Raw genomic sequence first — 18,988 nt, 5'->3', positions numbered from 1 at the left:
AATACATGATGGTACACACAACATGCAAATGGAATGTTTGTGGTCATTTTCTCCAGACCAATTACAGTAATTTAACATTTCACAACACTCATGTCTTCTCTAAAGCTGGGATCTGAGGCCTTCCTTCCATGTGTTGTTGGACTCCAACTCCCATCAGCACCTGTCAGCATGGCCAATGGTCAGGGACAAGGGGATCTGTAGTCCCAACATCATCAGGACAGCCGCAGGTTCCCCAGTCCTGTGACAGAGGATCAAATCATTTATAAAGCAGGTAAAAAGTAAAGGTAAAGAACCCCTTGACGATTAAATCCAGTCAAAGGTGACGATGGGGTTGCAGCGCACATCTTGCTTTTCAGGCCATGGGAGCCAGTGTTGGTCCACAGACAGCTTTCTGGGTCATGTAGCCAGCATGACTAAACAGTTTCTGGTGCAACAGGACACTGTGACGGAAACCAGAGCACACAAAAACACCGTTTACCTTCCTGATGTAGCAGAACCTAGTTATCGACTTGCACTGGCGTGCTTTTGAACTGCTAGGTTGGCAGGAGCTGGAACAGAGCAATGGGAGCTCACTCCATTGCGGGGTTTCGAACCGCCGACCTTCCGATCGGCAAGCCCAAGAAGCTCAACGGTTTAGACCACAGGGTGGCAGGAGGTATGGCCCTGGCATTCTCTGCATGTTGAAAAAGTCAGCCATGTTGTGCCTTACTGCACTGCCATATGAGGAGGTCAATTTTATCAGTGCAATATAACCATCTTAGAAGTAGTAGCCGCCACGTAACAAAGTGTTCCATACCCCCTACATCCTCTAAAGGTCATTAGGGAAGCGATAAAACCTATAGTGCATGATCCTATCAGCTCATCGTCTTTACTTGTCATAGATGATGTGGTAGGTGTTGTGGGGCTAAGGCGAGAAATGGTGGTAGAATCTGAGTCCTGGCAGTAAGCTCCGTCATGGCTAAGAAGATACCAAAGAGTCAAGTAATGGTAGGTGAGACAAAAAACAAAAAACCTGAGAGCCTATTTATGCTACAATTTTATATCCGTTTTGTACCAATTTCCTGTCCTGCCTTCCCCAAAGAACCCTGGAAACTGGGGGTTGGTGGAGACACAGAGAATCCTCTATAAAGAGATTTCTAACCCTTTAGACCAGAAGAATCTTTAATTGTATCAGTCACTAGCCATAGCAGTAAAATAAAATGTACTGAAGATGGAGGTAAAAACATAACTACGGTATACAAAATACATTTTGGAGGTTTACCTAACCTTTTATAAAACCAGCTCCGTGGGATGTAGGAATGTCCCTATTAAGCCAATTTTGGCTCCAGCCCCAAGCAAGCTCACCTGGCAGAATGTTCCACTGAGTGACACAGAGCTTACTTGCAAGTAAACGAACATCAGATCGGTGGCATATCTGTAGTGGAATTGTGCCCAAACAAAAAATGAGGCAGGAGCCAAGAAAAACCAAGGAGAGAAAAAGACTCTGTAGTAGACCATCCTGATGGGCCCTACACATCCAGCCAAGCTGCCTCTTCCATTGAAGTGAATGAGCAGCCATTGCTCCACCACATCTGTGTGTGTGTGTTCCACTCTAGGCCAGGAGTGGACTGAACTGAAGCGAAACCATTTTTAAACCTTGAAATCAAAGAAACTAGTCCATCTGATGTTATGGGAAAGAAATACAAGAGAGAGAGAAAGAATACTATTACACACCACCCCAATCTCTGTGCGGTGCGAGATTCTGGGGGTACTAGGTGTGCTTGTCAGGGTTTATTTTATCCCTCCATTTTCGGCAATGAGGTACCATGAAGAAATGTGGTGACTTTATGATCTATAGTTTATTTACACATTTACAACCTGAGTCTAGCTGGAGGGAGTTCCCAACATCACACTTCCAAGAGGTTTTCCTGCAGCAGCATTTTGCTCCAAAATACAGATATCAGCCATTCTCTCTCTCTCTCTCTCTCTCTCTCTCTCTCTCTCTCTCTCTCTCTCTCTCTCTCTCTGCCTGTCACAGTTCTGATCCAGCTTGCAAACTCCAAACTGACCTTCCTGCTAGCTTACATCAGGCCAAATGGAAATCCTAAACCTTTTTCAAACCCTTTTGTCTCTGCCCTTGGTGTCTGAATGTCGTGATGGCTCATATTTTGTTATGTTATTGCTGGTCTTTCAAGGCTGGCCTGGCTCCTAAGCGTAAGCTGAATCAAGCAGTGTTTGGCACAGCTTACTTAAACCTTGATTAATTCTAACATGTACTATATGGGGAAGATCTAGCACCCAGGAGTTTAGGGAAGAACCAGGTGTGCTTTTCCGGCTAGTGATCATTTCACTACCGGTAGTTACATGCTCACATTAGAAAACGAACTATTTAAAATGCAATTTCATGCAGCATTTGATTTGTGAACTATCACCAAAGTGCATTTTGTCTGCTGTGTCAAGCCACATAGTCATAATTTGTCCTCTTTAATTTTTCAGCCGATTACAATGAAAAGAAATCGGGGGCAAAGCTATCTGAATCCAGCTTTTCAGTTAATAATTTAATGAGACTGCAGGCATGATAAAGACCTTTATAAATTATTTTGCTCAACCTCCACAGACAATACACAATGCTAGTCCTGGAAACTGCCTTGCCATTGCAGATTTTAAAAATTCAACAACTATTTGCTGGCACAATCCTACATTTGAGAACTTTTAAGTAGTTTTGTACTTTGTTGGAGTCTCTCCTGAAGCAATGGATAAACTCATAGTCACTCATTAAATTGCCTTCATTATTAATGGATAAACCAGCTGCTTCAGATGATCCCACACTGCTGAGTGAATTGCTGAAAATCCCCATTGATTGCATCTGAATAAAAGAAAGAAAAATGAAATGAAATGAAGACAGGATGTACACAAAACCAAACCTACATTCCTGAAAAAAAGAGAGATAGGGCTAGAGTTAAAAATATCAGAATCAGAGTTCGTAAAATATTCCGTGATGAATACTTTTAACCAATGCACTCAGTAATAACTGGCATGGCGTTATTCCAAACTTTCAAGACTAGCATTTTTGTACCAGGGATCTACATACCGTAGCTGTGACCAAACTGCAGAAGCATAGAATTTTATTTTTATTTTTTTAAAAAAATACCACGACAATCTCAGCATTCATTTAAAACAACACAAGTTTCCAGTCCTTACAGATTATAGAAAGAGTGGGTTGGGCAAGGAGAACTGAGAAGGATTTCCAGTAGTTAGGAGGCCAGGATTGCAGCATAGTTCTTTGCCTCTTCTAGTGACTACAGAAGAAGAATATGCCTTGAATCCCATGTAAAAATCCATTCATAGCTGACTTTTTGATACTATATGTTTGCCACTTGGGGCATTCACTGGAAATTTCAAGGTGGAGAAAGCCAGGTTTATAGGATACTAACTTGGGCTGAAAGCCTCAGAAGTAAGTGCTTTTGAAATCAACGGGGCTTATTCCTAGGTAAGTGATGTCATGCTAACAGCTATGGACAAACAGCAGTCTATCTTGCAGGGATACTTTAGGAAACTTATACCAACGGGATCTCTTCCCTATGCACCCTTTGCTTCTCTGTTGAGCTCTTGAGATTTTCCTGAGGCTCCACCCCCTCTTTAGCCACACCTCCTTTTCCCAGGCCACACCCCTCTCCAGCCTGCTTCATACTCTCCTTGACTGCTGTTTGCCTGGCTGGAATTTGTCCTTGAACTCTGGTAAGGGCATGTGGCCCTTAAAAGGCTACTTAGAAGGGAATGTGGGCTGAAAAAAGATCCCTAAGTCCTGTTGTAAGGCCCTGTGTTTCCCACAGGGCACAACATACAAGTCACAAGCAAAGTTCGGTTCTGCCTGAATTTAACCAAACTAGCCTTCTCCGTGATTTTTTCCACTCCCGTCTCCAGCTCCTGCACCATGTTGCTGATTTCCTTGGCTTTGTGCAGGTTCCCATCCGACAATTTAGGACGATGGACTCTGCTCTGGTCAAAGTGGGAGAGAGGCTCTTTCCAGCCTTGCAAAAGCCTTAGGATCAATTGCGTCAGCTCTTCTCTCTGAGCGTAAAAGAGAGACAGATAAAAGAAGACAAATATCAATTTGCCTTGGCTGTCCTTTCATGAGTGAAAATTCTGCTCATGGGATGCTCTGCTGAAGGTGATTCCCCCTCCATGCCCCAATTCCTCCTTCACCTTGCACCTCCCAATGCCACCTCCCATGCTGTTCCAAAGGGTGCACTGATCTTCTATGGCAGGGTTGTTTGGTTTTTTTGGGGTGGGGGCGCAGGGATGGTGGTCAGTGAAAACTGCTTCCTTCTTCCTCTGGTGCAAGTGTGGCCAACATGGTGACTTCCAGATGGTGTTCAACTCCAACTCCCATCAGCCATAGCCAGCCTTACCTGTACAGGAGCCTTGTAAGCAGCTTTCTCTCTGCTTGATTTACAGCAGGCACGTCCAACAGGTAGATTGTGATCTACCAGTAGATCACTGGATGTCTGTGGTAGATCACTGGTAGGTCACTGCCACCCCTAAAAAAAGCTCACCCAAAATTTTCCTCCTCCCTATAAAAAGTTGAACTATGACCTGAAGCCCTAAACAAAATGGGCCTCCCTCCCTCCTAAAAGAAGCTCAACAAGTTTGACCTAAACCCCCCAAAACAGGGCTTCCCTTCCTTAAAAAAACTCAACAGCTTTGACCTGAATCCCCCAAAAGGGGGTAGATCACTCCCAGTTTTAAACTCTGTGAGTAGATCAGAGTCTCTTGGGAGGTGTCCACCCCTGATTTACAGTATACAGATGCAGGAGGAGGGGCAGACTGGAACACCACTGCTTTTTATAAACATCACTGTGTCTATCAAAGCTACAGCCCCCCCTTTCTTATTCACTTCCTTTTAGCCTTGCAGAGCCACCTTAGTCAATTTGAATCCTCTGCACCCTCATTAAATCGTCAATAGAACTCTTAATGTGATTCCTGAATGCTCATTAACAACTCCCACTGGAGAACAATAGGGTGAATTGGTCAGCTATCGAAACTTGCCTGGGGATATCTGCTCCATTGTCTTAACTGCTTAACTACTGGTAGCCACTTTGCTTTATTTATTTGATGTGTTTTTGTTACAGCTGTGTCCCAGCAAGCGCAGACTTAGCTGCTCTTGCTAAAGCAAAGCCCTTTCCACTTCAGTTTTTCGAGGGGAAAAGTGCTGGTTATGGTCTGTAAAATACATTATTTTTTTGCTTCTAGGGGGGCAGCTGCCCCCTCCTGCCCCCCCTGCCTACGCCCATGTCACCTCCACAAAAGCTTTCTGTAAGCAAATCCAAATGAATCCTCAATAAAATGTGGGCATCATAGAACCTGCCCAAAAACTTTGGGCGAACAAATCAAGTTGAATAATCACTAAAAAGTTGTATGGAAGTGATGCTTGTCAAAGAGACTGTGCTGGAAGGGCCCACTGGTTGTCCAGTGGCCCAATCCCTTGCCCCCAAACTGGGTAACTGGCTACATCAGCAATGTAGATCATGCCCTGTTACACTTACTGGCATTTTCTGAACATATTCTTTGGCATTGGGAGTCAACAACCAGGAGGTGTGGCATTTGCCAACAGATTTGGTCAGCTCGTTCCCACCAGGTAGAAAATATTTGCCCTGCAAATGAAAGGAGGAGGTCTCAGGAGTTAATTTGTCAGAGCATAGATCTTTTCCACAGTCGACAGCTTGAGGAGGCTGCATGGATAGGACGGCACCTAATACTTCCCTGATGGCACAACAAAACCAGACGTTGTCTGTGTCAGAACATCCAAAGGTACCGTGTTCATCCAAACAGCTACAGCTCCCAAAATACATATGAGGAAATAGCTATCGAATTCACAGGTTTGCAAGTGGTGCACACATAGGCTTCATGTTCAGGAAGATAGGGTTATGAAATAAAGACTACTATCCTAGCATTATCCATCCATCCATCTTTTCATTTTAATCCCACCTGTCCTCCAAGGAGATCAAAGAAATCGACATAGTTCTTCTCCCCTGCCCTCACTTTAACTCTCACAACAGCCCTGTGAGGTGGGTTAGGCTGGGGAAAGGTGTCATCCCACTAAACCACAGCAGTGAGCTTTAAGTAAGAGTGACAATTTGAAGCTGGTTCTCCCCCAGGTCTCTAACCACTACATCACGATGGCTTTTAAACTTCTGAAAGGAAGATATGAGCAGGTGTCTATATGTGTATGTGTGTGTGTGTGTGTACACACACCACCACCACCACCACAACACATATATATGGGTGGGGAAGAACATTTGAATACCGTGAATATGCACATGATTGGGCAGCTAGACTTCTGTGTTTGACTATTATTATTTATTAAATTTTTATACCTAGGGCTGCCATAAGTCTGGGATTTTCTGGACGCTACCAGGATTTAAAAGGTGGAAGTGACGTCCGGGGAGGAATTTCTGGAAGGCGGAATTTTGGAGTTTTCCTGGAAAAAAACAAACCACCTCAACAACTTTGGGGGTGTCTGTATTTTTTACTTCTTGAAATATGGCAACCCTATAGCCGCAGGTCTCAGGGCGTTTCACAGCGTTAAAAAAAATCACAATATAAAAACACATACCGGTAATACATAATAAAAATAGATATAAAAACAAGAACAATAATTCCCTCCTTCTTCCGCCACATATTTTAAAATCAACCCACTGTAGCGCGAGACTGGGAATAAGGCGGCGCGGGGGTGGGAAGTTGGGAGAAGCCAAGAAACTCACCACCAGATCTAAGTAGAGGGCTGTGGAGAGCCTGTAGATCCTGTTGGAGTGCAGGATGACCCGGTCGAAGAGATCAGCCACAGCTAAGAAGCGGCAGTCGGCGTCTTCCCGGGCACACTCGGCCGCGGAGCAGCCTCCTCTCAGCGGCTTCTCGAGCGCCCACAGCAAGAGCAGCACCGGCCAAGCGACACCTGGAGGGAGCAGAGCGGAGAGCGTGGGCGGGCCAATCACGCAGCGTCGCCGCCGGAGACGCGCCAATCGCAGCTCGGCCCGCCCGCCCAGTGCCCGCCTCTTACCTTCCTTGGCGGGGTCCTGCGCGGGCCGCATGCTGCTGCTGCCGATTTGGACGCGGGCGGCAGCGGCGGTCCATGGCGACCCCCTCGCTGCTGGAGAGGCCCTTTTATACAGTGCGAGCGAGCGGAGTGGAGGCGCCGGGAGGTCGCTTAGTCATTCATTCCTCGCTCTCCCTCTTCCTCCCGTCGGATTTGCAAAGCTCGCAGCGAAGATTTACCAGATCGTGCGGAGCGTTGGCTCCAGGGGAGAGCGAGCCAGAGCAGCAGTCCTTAAAGGAACTCTGGCTGGGCTGCGCGTAAAAGAAACGCGGGCGACGGAAAGAGGCGCCTCGGAGGTGATCTGCTGGTTGCGCAAACGCAAAATGCACGCCAACTTGAATAAAATATTTTTTTGGGGGGCAGGTAAGCCTCGCCCCGCACAATTGACAACTTAATTAAATTTATTTATTCATTTGATTTTTCAACTTCAAATTTTACAGAGATATATCAACCATAAATCATAAAAACAAGATTCCAAGGAATCTCCTGGACTTCCACCCTCCCCTATGTGGGTCCTATTATCCATCAGTTCCTCGAGCATCTTTTATGATAATCCAAACTCTTTACTACTTCCATTATGTCCAGAATCAACCTTAAACTACAAGTCAAGTGCTGTTCTAATCCTACTAATGATTTTAACTGTTTACAGTGGTCTTTAACATAAGTCATAAGTTATAAATTTTCCCCATTCCTCGCATAGTTGATCACTTGATGCTGTGCATGTACGCTATTTGAATGGCAATACCCATTAACTTTGGGGAGACTGGCCCCCTTAAAAAAATTATTGGGGGGACCAAAGGGACCCCTTGGCATCCTTATGATGCTAGATTAGATATTCAGTGCTGTCAACTTTTACTTTTTTTGCGGGAAATTCCCTTATTCAGCGCCCTTACTTTCATATCTGGGAGTTGACAGCACCCTAGGATTCCTTATCTTCAAATCCGGAGGTTGACAGCTATGGATATCGTCGTCCATGGGCATAGCCATGATTTGTGTTAGGGGGGGGGCAGGATACCCACCTGTCAACATCTTCTGTCTAACAGATTCAGAATTAAGTGTCTCAACAACAGTTGTTTTAAATTACTTTCATTTGACGCCAAGTGTTCAGAAAAACCTGTCAAAACCTTTCTAAAATTTCTACTTTTAGTTAAGTATTTTTATTTATTTACTTGATTTGGTGCACCCCCCTGGCTACGCCCATGTTGTCCTTTCTGTTGATGAGGAAGAACTGTGCACAAACACCCGCATTTTCACATAGGCAGCTGCCTTATGCACCATGCCGGATCACTGGTCTATCAAAGTCAGTCTTGTCTACACCGACTGGGAGCTGCTGTCTCCAGTTCCAGGCAGGAGATGTTCCCAGCCCTGCCTGCAGATTCTAGGGATTGAACATGGGCCTTTGCATGCAAAGCAGATGCCCTGCCACTAAGTGGAACCTCTTCCACTAAAGAGGCATCTCAGTTGAACTCTTGTTTGTTTATTACATTTTACCTGCCACCTCTGTTCCCCACCCACAAGGAGTCCAAGATGCTGTACATGGTTTTTCCTTCCCCAATTTAGCATCACAACAGTCCTGTGAAGTAGGTTAGGTTGAGGGACAGTGACTGGTCCAAGGTCACTTCATGGCTGAGAGGGGATTTGAACCCTGGTCTCTCAAATTGTAGTCTTGCACTCTAACCACTACACCACCCTGGCTTTCCATTCAAAATATTTGCAATTAAAAGTACCAGGCACTTAAGAGTGTGAACCTGGGTATTCCCACTTGGAAGTAACTCCCCACTGCGTTCAGTGCAATTTACTCCCAGGTAAATTCCACCCTTAGGCTGAAATCCTATGGACTTACCGAGGAACAATTTCCACTGAGCTCAGCTGAACTTTCTACTAAGCAGGCATGCATGGGGCAGAGCTCCTTCTCGGCAGTGGCATCCACCCTGTGGAATGCCCTCCCATCAGAGGTCAAAGAGATAAACAACTACCTGACATTTAGAAAACATCTGAAGACAGCCCTGTTTAGGGAAGTTTTTAATGTGTGACATTTTTAATGTATTTTAATCTTTGTTGGAAGCCGCCCAGAGGGACTGGGGAAACCCAGCCGGATGGGTGGGGTACAAATAATTTGTTGTTGTTGTTGTTTAGTCGTTTAGTCGTGTCCGACTCTTCGTGACAAATAATAAATAATAATAATTATTAAAAATAATATTAAAAATAAGTAACAAAATCAAGCAACCAGATGCTGTTTCAAAATGCTTGCAAAGTATGCGTTAATTATATTCAGTAGACACGAGTACAAGATTGAATGTCTTTTGTTTAGGTGAGTGCAGGTTAAATTTTGGCTAGGATATAGGTCAGGGATGGGGAAAGTGTGGACCTTTTAACTGATCAGATTTTCGGGGAACATTACTAGAGGGCACCACAAATCCAGGGCAGAGACCTAGTTACTACTCACAAATGCTTCTCGATGATCCAGACAGGCAAGAGGTATTATCAGAGTTTAGGACAAATTCCAGCCAGGCAAAAACACTTGGGGTGTGGAGCTGGATCAGTGAGGGGTGTGGCTTGAGGAGAGAGGGCATGACCTGGGGAGAATAGGGCTGAAGGGATGCATTCAGCCTCTGGGACTGAGGTTTCTCATCCCTCGTTTATAGCATACAGGCCTGCCCTGGAGGAGAATGCACTGCACCATGGTGAAAATGCTACGTTATTTGCAGGTTAAGACAGAATGAAAAGTACAGTCAGACGTGCTAGTCCCAAGGCAGAATGTGACTCAAAGTCCTTCATCAAGATCACATCAATCTTCTGACAATTCAGTGCTCCCAAACTGCTTGCATTGCTGTCACCACCAGGCTGTAGCTAGGAGGTGGTATGGTGGGCCCCCGCCAGGGGCGCAGCACAAAACCGGCTAAAAATACGTGCACAAATACGTCCAATAAAAATATCAATTATTGCCTCATAAGGAAAGGTTTTTAACAGAGGGTGAATTGAATGAATGGGGGTTGGGGGGGGGTTGGAGGAGAGGTGGAAAGAAGAGCTAGTTTCTCCATGGCTAGGGGGCACAATCTGGACGGTTCTGCCGGGGGCACAAGATCACCTAGGTATGACTCTGCTCACCACAGCCAAGTAAGCTTGTCAGGGGTGGGGGCCCACAAAATAACACTTTGCCCATGGCCCCCTCAAACCTGGATTCCCTCCTGGCCCTTGCTTTCCAAGCCCTTATTGCATTGAAATATTATGCCCTATAATCTTGAAACTGCATTTAAATAGCCACTTTCATTTTAATTTTTTTTTATTAGCAAGTCTTTTTACCTTTTACCTTTTCATCCTACTTGCGATATTTGTTTCTAGGTCAATACCATATGCTGCCATTTAGAATATGCACGTGTTGGTGTTGTTTTTAATTCCCTGACTGCCACAGGATGTCAACTTGATAGTAGCGAGGAAGCTTCCAGGCTTTCCTACAAACCAGTGTTGAAACTGGAATGAATGGACCGAGTTGCCCTCCCTCCCTTAATGCGATGCACACAGATGACTAACAGAGGCAGCTTTCTCCTAATTTGTTGTCAGACACATGGATGACAAGTTGGCTTGAGCACTTCATGTCTTCGCATGAAAATGCCCCAAAGCAGCGTGACACATGGAGCTGCTTCCACTTTTTTCGGTTTTATTTAGCAGTGAGGAATATAAACCAAGCAAGGTGTTAGCAAGTTACCCAAACAACCGGTGCTATAGAAGCATTAGTGGAGGGTTTTGCCACCCTTCCTTGATGTATGTATGCTGTTGTTGGCACCTGACTGTCTTTAGAGACAATGGAGTGCACCTCCAGGGGTGAAGTCAATTCGCTGCAGTAGCAGCACTGAAATGACCTCCCCAGGACACAAGCCTGGGCATTGTGGATGGTGGTCTTGGGCTGCCCAGACAACAATTGGCCTCGCTGATGTGGTCCAAAGGAAAGCAGAGCAATACATTTGCCACCAGCTTGGCTGCAGGAGTTGCCAGAAGGAGGTATGCAAGGCACCATTTAACTGTCTTAGGGACTCCACGCCAGATTTGTGTAGGGTTTACTCAGTGCTTTTTTTCTGGGGGGACGCATACCCCTAAACGTTTTGCGAATCTTTGTACGCATACTTCTTGGCCTCTGAATGTCTTCTCAGAATACAGCATAAGGTGCAGGGGAGTAAGTGAAACCCTGGTGAAATATGTGAGATATTTGACCTATAGAACAGTGTTTCCCAACCTTGTGCCTCCAGATGTTTTCAGACTACAATTCCCATCATTCCTGACCACTGGTCTTGCTAGCTAGGGATGATGGGAGTTGTAGTCCCAAAACATCTGGAGGCACAAGGTTGGGAAACACTGCTATAGAAGGCATCATTTAGCAATTTAACTTTCCTTGTACTCGTATTTTTGACTGAATGTGTTGCTTTCCCTTTGTCCTTGCTGAGCACTTTTTATGTTTCTGTTGAGGTGGCTACTGATTTATTTCTTCTATTATGGCTTTCAAGGTGCAAGAGGCTTAGAGAAAGTAAATGTATCTATATGAGAGATGAAGGGGTTTCATAGTTTTGTTCTACATTTGTCAAGAAGAGGTCGCCTGTGTTTCTGCAAGGGCGCTTTGTGATGTAAAAACAAAAATACAGAGGGAAAGTCGTTTGGTAAGTTGTATTCCATTTTATCTCAGATCTGGGGACAGACAAACCAAAAGCAACATTTTGATCTTTGGATGAAGGGTGGTACACAGATTTAATTACTAACTACAATTACTAACCATTTAGAACTTTCTCATTTGTAGATACCCTTAAGTCTTGAACCTTTTGTTTAGTAAAACAATCTCTGAACAGCAAGAAGAGTCTGACGAATTTGCATTTTGTATGTGGATCACAGGTAAAATACTGGCTGGAAGTTTGCTATGGTCCGATATTTCCACATATTTTCCCTTTCTTTCAACCTACAAAGGCAGCATCATGGTCGGATAAATAATTTGATTACTCTTGGAAATGTTGGCATTTATATGCACGCATATATAATTGAGTGGCTCATTTGGGGATCAGGCAGAGCCATAATTGTCTGGTACGCAGAAATAAGGAATCACTGTACATCATCAGATATCAGTAAGCTTTAAGAACAGACAATTCCTATCAGCAGAAATAGCCACAGACTTGTTAATGGAATGAGCCATTAAAGGCAGACTTATTACCAATACTCATTTCTTTAAATTACAGACTGAACATGCTGACGAAGAAACTTAATTGTCAAGAATTATTGAACCAAATGAGGAGGAGACAAGGCTTTGATAGGGAAGTATCTCTCTCCCCACCCCTGTACTTATTTTGCGTTAGCTATTCTATGCAATCCCTCCACCTTCTGACAATTACAGAAACGATAGCCAGATTTTAAGAAGGCATTTCTCCAACTCAGTTTCTTGCTCCTCCTTAATTTCGGTGTGCTTTTTGCTTGGTCATAGTTTAATTTCACTGTGCTTGCTGTTTATCTTTACATTTGATTCCTACTTTTCCTCCAAGCTGCTCAATGAAGTGTGAATGTCTCTTCTCCACATGTTATCCTCACATTAACCCTGTGAGGTAATTAGACTATGACATGTCCAAGGCATAGCTGCCAAGTTTTCCCTTTTCTCACGAGGAAGCCTATTCAGCATAAGGGAATTTCCCTTAAAAAAAGGAATAACTTGGCAGCTATGGTCCAAGGTGACCCAGTAAGCTTCACAGCTTCATGGCTAAGTGGGGATTTGAGTAAGAAAATACAAAGTCACAGGAACCCTAACGACAATGAAATGATACCAAAAATTAATTATTTAAGCACAAACAACTATACATGTAAACATATGGACTTATATGTGTGTATAATACAATATTCTAAAACATGAATTCTCCAGGCAATAGCCACTATATTAGACACAACGAACTTCTCCAAATAATACACATAATGAAGCAATTACAACTCGTTTTATGCTTCTTCGGAATCAAACTGGGGAATTGCTCCTTAGTGCCTCATTTTTTTCTCCCTTTCAGCAATATGTTAGTCCTGCTAAGTGTGATTCTTCTATATATGCTTAGATATTTGAGTTTGACCCAAAGGTTGCAACTCCAACAACCATAATCCAAAAGTGAATAGTTTTGTTCAAGATGTAGGCCAGGAGTGAGTATACTGTACCAATATGCATAGCCCCCTGCTATTAATTACCTTAATTAATTAATTAATTAATATTAATTACCTTCTAATTAAAGGAGGAAACGAATGTGAGAGTAAGTGGACCTAAGCAGCACGTAAATAAACTAGCACCATGATCCTAAATATGTTTATTCAGAAATGCACACTGATTAAGTCCAAATGTCAGAGTTCTGCTCATTTTGAACTTTCTGCTTTCATATCCCTTTGATCACCCTCCGTGCTTGGTGTTCGCTGTACAAATATGGTCTGAAGTCTGAGTTTGCTGTTCAACAAGTTCATATTGTCATTTTCACCCATTCGCAAATGTGTGACTCATGGAACAAGTCATTAAAATTCTGCTCCGAGCTGGAGGGAGGCATATGTGTAGCTAATCTTTGACCACCGGCCCCACCATGTGATAGGCTTTCGATGTCCAGGAGGCAGAGGTTAGCGGATGTCACAATGCAGTGTAAAATTAAAGACGATTAAAGGTCATTGTAATCAGCTTTAGCAAGCGGGGTGTGGGGGTGTGTGACAGAAGAGGCATGACTATTTCCTATTCAATAAATTGATATTAACCTTGACCAGATGGATCTGCAGATATTCTAGCGCCTATTCATTAAACTCTGGGACCCCTTTGGTGGCCATGCGGCTCATCCAATATTTGCAGCTACCAAGTATAACAAGTTTAGATGGCTATTCAGGAAGAATAATTAAATGTGCTGTTTAAAACCCTACCCTTAGGGCCATTCTTGTTAAATATATACTCTATCTATCTACACACACACACACACACACACACACACACACAGAGAGAGAGAGAGAGAGAGAGAGAGAGAGAGAGAGAGAGAGAGAGATGTGAATTTTATGGCAGAGATTTCATTGTAATGGAATCAAACCTGGGCTGGCAGATGTGAGAGACTAGAGCTGAGATGGGATGGGATGAGAGAATAATAATAATAATAATAATAATAATAATAATAATAATAATAATTTATTATTTATACCCCGCCCATCTGGCTGGGTTTCCCCAGCCACTCTGGGCGGCTTCCAACAGAAAGATAAAACACAATCTATTAAACATTAAAAGCCTCCCTGAACAGGGCTGCCTTCAGATGTCTTCTAAAAATCTGGTAGTTGTTTTCCTCTTTGACATCTGTTGGGAGGGCATTCCACAGGGCAGGCGCCACCACCGAGAAGGCCCTCTGCCTAGTTCCCTGCAACTTAGCTTCTTGCAATGAGGGAACCGCCAGAAGGCCCTCGGTGCTGGACCTCAGTGTCCGGGCAGAATGATGGAGGTGGAGACGCTCCTTCAGGTATACTGGACTGAGAAGATGATACCTGAACCAGGGTGAAAGTAGCCTTTATTTCACTTTATTTCACATTTGCATACATACACATACAGGCTTCGCCCAGGGCAAAAAACAACAACTGGCTACCCCCCCCCCCGTATTTATGGCTCTGCCTATACTCAAGTCCAGGTTGGACAAAGTGAAGAAGCTGGTGATTTGAGAACTCCTATTGAGATAGAAAACCAATTAATCGGTAATATCAGGGCTGGGCTGCACTATGGTCAGCAATCTAAACTGAGCCATGAGCAGTGGAAGAGGCCAGCTGGCAGTGTTAAGTATAATTGTTTAACATCTACCTCTTTCCCCCTTTCTTCCCAATGTCTCAACAAATGAAACCGATTTGTAAAAATGTTAGGAGAGACATAGCATACATCTTTGTAAATCAAGAAAATCTTTAATGAAAAAAAAGTATAATTGCTTAATTCACAATGAAGTGGAGGAATGCCTGTGTTTACTGCGGAAAGGGTTTAACTGGAAGATTCCATTGAAGCTAAAGAAGAGCTCTCTAAGTATCGGGATGGCTTGATAATTAACCGTTGTTGTTCTCTGCTCTGTCACGCGCTTGTGCTGGACATGCACAACACATATATGGTATGGTGGCACTGTGGTGTAAACCACAGAGCCTAGGGCTTGCCGATCAGAAGGTTGGCGGTTCGAATCCCGCAACGGGATGCGCTCCCCTTGTTCGGTCCCAGCTCCTGCCAACCTAGCAGTTTGAAAGCACTTCAAAGTGCAAGTACAGTAGATAAACGGGTACCACTCCGGCGGGAAGGTAAATGCCGTTTCCGTGCCCTGCTCTGGTTTCGCCAGAGTCATGCTGGCCACATGACCCAGAAAAACTGTCTGCGGACAAACGCTGGCTCCCTTGGCCAGTAAAGTGAGATGAGCGTCTCAACCCCAGAGTTGTTCACGACTGGACTTAACTGTCAGGGGTCCCTTTACCTTTACCTTTTTTAATGGAATTGTTTGGATGCATTTTTGATGTTTTTGTTCTGTTTTGAAGAAAGTTCTGCAAGTAAAGTTTTGAATAACACTGATGGGTCTGGACAATGTTTTTTTTTATGCACCCAGTTGCTTCAAGTCACACAATATTAATATTTGCAATAGGCAGGACTGAATATCAAGTCAAAACCTTCAACTCCTTGACCTCTCTGTTGCCTCACCCCTTCCTGGTAAGTAGCAGTGACACACACTACTTCCAGGAGGCTTGTCCTGCTCTTCTGCCCCATCAGGAGAAAGGATACAGGAATATGTTGGAACTCCGGAAGATCCTGCTGCTTAAGCAAAACTTAACTTGAGCAGGAAGCCCTCTTATACCCCTTCTTATCAATAAGGATCCACCGACCATCATGGGAGGAGCAGCAACAGTTCAGGGCATGAGGATATTAAACCACCTGTGTAAAGGCTGCCACACACAGCTCAGTGGCTCATCAAACCTCGAAGGCTTCCAGTTCAAAGTCCAGCACTTCCTAACAGTTAAGAAGCTGGCATTTCAGTCAAAGGGAATAAGGAAGGAACTGGAACATGAAAAAAAAGCAATCAGAGCAGGGCTATAAGCAGAACGGGGGCAAAAGGAAAGTGGGTGTGGACTACAGAGCTTCTTCCTATGTTATGTTTTGCATGCAGAGGCTCACTTTATTGAAGAGATCTCAGCAGCTGAATACATTACACCCCAAAGAGGCTATTGATCTTACATGGAAGACAAGAGTGCCTTGAGCAAACAGCTTTAGCCTTGCAGCTCAGGTCTCATAGCATGGCAAGTGGCCAATCAATACTTTGTGGGTGGTTTTTGCATCCACTGTGGCTTGAAATTGATGGTTATGGGACTGTTGGAAGAGAGCTGGGTCCATATCTGTTTGGGCAGAGTAATCAGAAATAAACAGCAAGAGAGGCACTTGCTAACAGGCAAAGAAAGTGATAGTGATCTTTTGTCACCTGATACCCAAGGATAAATAGTTACTGTTATTTTATTATTTTCATTATTTAAAGGCTAGCTTTTAGGGTCTAATCCTCTGAAAGTGGGATCCAACATAGAAATTCACAATATAGAATCAATAATCAATTTAAACCCCTAAAATGCCACGAACAATAGCATTAATAATAATAAAAGAACTCAGAATAATGCTGATCACAAGCAATATCGAGAGGTGGTACACACTTCCAATTGTCCTGTGCCTAGAAGCATGGGGCAGGGCAGTTTTGCCTTTGTCCCACAGCTTTTCCTTGTGGCAACACAATAGAATCCTGTTTTACATAGGATACAGGTTTTTACAAGTGGGTTTCTAGAACCCTCATAAAGGCTTGCAGTGATGAATACAGTATATTTCAACTGGAAGAGAACAAATATTGAATAGTTATTTGAAAGTAAGATTGAAAAGAACAACAAATGCTCATCAGTTCCTATATGAACCTGAACTAAATGAGTTCAGGAATGCCAGACCCATTTCACCAATTTGATTGATTGATTGCTCATTTGCAGAACCGATTGTGGCCTGCTAAACCAGAAAATTTCCAATCACTACTGAACCAGAACAACAACCAACTAATTGTTACCTTTTGTTTTCCTGCTCTGATAGAAGTTCCACTCACGTTGTTTCCACCTCTAAATGAAAACTGTTCTACTACTTGGCTGTGCAAAATAAAATTCCTTTAGGCTTACACTGCAGACAAGCAGCATCATATATATTTTTCTCTGGGTGATGGATCTCTTGGCACGAGTCAAAATTTCATCTTGAAGTGGAAAATGCATTTTCATCATGTAGGTCAGAGTCCTTTCCATTTGCAATAAATGATTCATGACACTCGCAGTTTTAAAAAATGGAAAGGATCAACAGTCTTAGCCCCTGTGCCTGTTCCTTCAAAAATCTTAGATTAAGGTATCATTTCTGAGAATCTGGTGCCACAGCCATAACAAATCAGACGAGTCCAATCATGCATTCCTGCCGATACTAGAAAGATAAAAAGGTTACATTTAACATTGAAACTGGAAGCCTTTGGGAGGATTAAGAAAGCAGAGGTCAGATGATTGGTTACGAGTTGGAAGAGACGCTAAAATGCAATTTGGGAGACAGACCGTGGAACATTTTAATAAAAGTGTTGATGCTGGCACTGGTTAAGGAAATTACTGGTGAGAATGATAATATTAATATGTATCGAATAGCAAAAAAAATCAGATGGAAGGTTGCAGATGTGGAAGAAAAGGTCTTGATATAAATAGAGAGAGTAGGTATCCAACCATCTCTTCTCAGATTGCAGTGGAGATTATTATTTTCAAGGACTTCCAAGGTCCCGGATACAATAATGAAATGCTACGAATGTGGCATTTTGTCAATGACCATGATGGGTGAGGGCCTAATTCTGTCCGAGTTGCTACTTTTGTCTATATTGCAAATAATACGGTATCTCTTCCCATATGAATCATCTGTCATGGCCATCTGTCATGGATGCTTTAGCTGAGACGGTACAAAAATGGTTGAATGTTAAAATAAGAAAGTTTTGAGAATTTACATGCTAGATTAAAATTTACTAATACAAATTAGGGACATTGAGAAGGGGATTGTAAGAAAAACACTGGGGTCTAATTTGAATAGTAGAGTGCTTGGTATCTGGTGGGCAATCTCATCCTTTATTTCCACACTGTGGTTCCAGACAAAATAATCTGTCAGGAGAGCTAAGGCCTGACCAGGACACTGGCTGGGGAGAGCATTTCACAGATGGGGAGCCAGCTGAAAAGACCTTGTCACCACTCTCCAAATCTCCCTCAGACTGGAGACCTGGAAAAGGGCTTCAAAAGAAAATCGAAGGGTCTAGGTAGGTTCATATCAGGAGAGGTTCTCCAGAAGATACTAGTGTCCAGAGCTGTAAAAATGGAGGTTTTGCGAGATGAATCTTAAAAGGTGAAAGCCTGTCTTCAAGAAGTAGTTCTCAACGCAGCTGAAAATCCATTAACTCAATGAGAAGGACTGGACCCAAGATAAGATTTCAGGCCAGAAACCAAGCACTAAGCCTATTATGTGAGTGATTGTTTTCCCTTTCTTTTTCCCTTTTGTATGAGGCTGCATTTTTAATTTTTAATTTTAATTTTAATGTATTTAGTCTTGTTGTTGAGTTGTATTTTAACTAGTTGTTTTATATTTGGTGTTAGCCACTCTGAGCCCAGCCTTTGCTGGGGAGGGCGGGGTATAAATAAATTATTATTATTATTATTATTATTATTATTATTATTATTAAAGAAAGATAGGAAAATCAGGTCTTTTATTTAAATAGGAGCATGGAATAGTGTAGACTAGGGGTCAAATTCCCACTCAGCTGAGAACTTTGCTGGGTGACCTTGGGCCAGTCAGCCTAACCTACCTCACAGGTTGCTGTGAGAGTACAATGGAACCTCGGTTTACGAATT

The 18,988-nt window shown here is 43.3% G+C and overlaps 1 protein-coding gene across 1 annotated transcript; it reads right to left on the bottom strand.

Annotated features, from left to right (window-relative positions):
* Positions 1 to 2,573: 2,573 nt before the first annotated feature.
* LOC118091115 (prolactin-like) lies at positions 2,574 to 7,070 on the bottom strand. The gene is made up of 5 exons (XM_035127759.1): positions 7,040 to 7,070; positions 6,744 to 6,934; positions 5,526 to 5,633; positions 3,871 to 4,050; positions 2,574 to 2,845 (listed from the first exon to the last, which is right to left on the bottom strand). Exons 1-5 carry the CDS (start codon positions 7,068 to 7,070, stop codon positions 2,651 to 2,653), a joined length of 705 nt encoding a protein of 234 aa, XP_034983650.1. The 3' UTR covers positions 2,574 to 2,650.
* Positions 7,071 to 18,988: the final 11,918 nt, after the last annotated feature.

The sequence above is a fragment of the Zootoca vivipara genome, chromosome 10 (genome assembly GCF_963506605.1).
Source record: "Zootoca vivipara chromosome 10, rZooViv1.1, whole genome shotgun sequence".
Lineage (NCBI taxonomy): Eukaryota > Metazoa > Chordata > Lepidosauria > Squamata > Lacertidae > Zootoca > Zootoca vivipara.
Note: the sequence above shows the minus strand (reverse complement) of the source record. Positions and strands in the feature narration are given on the sequence as shown.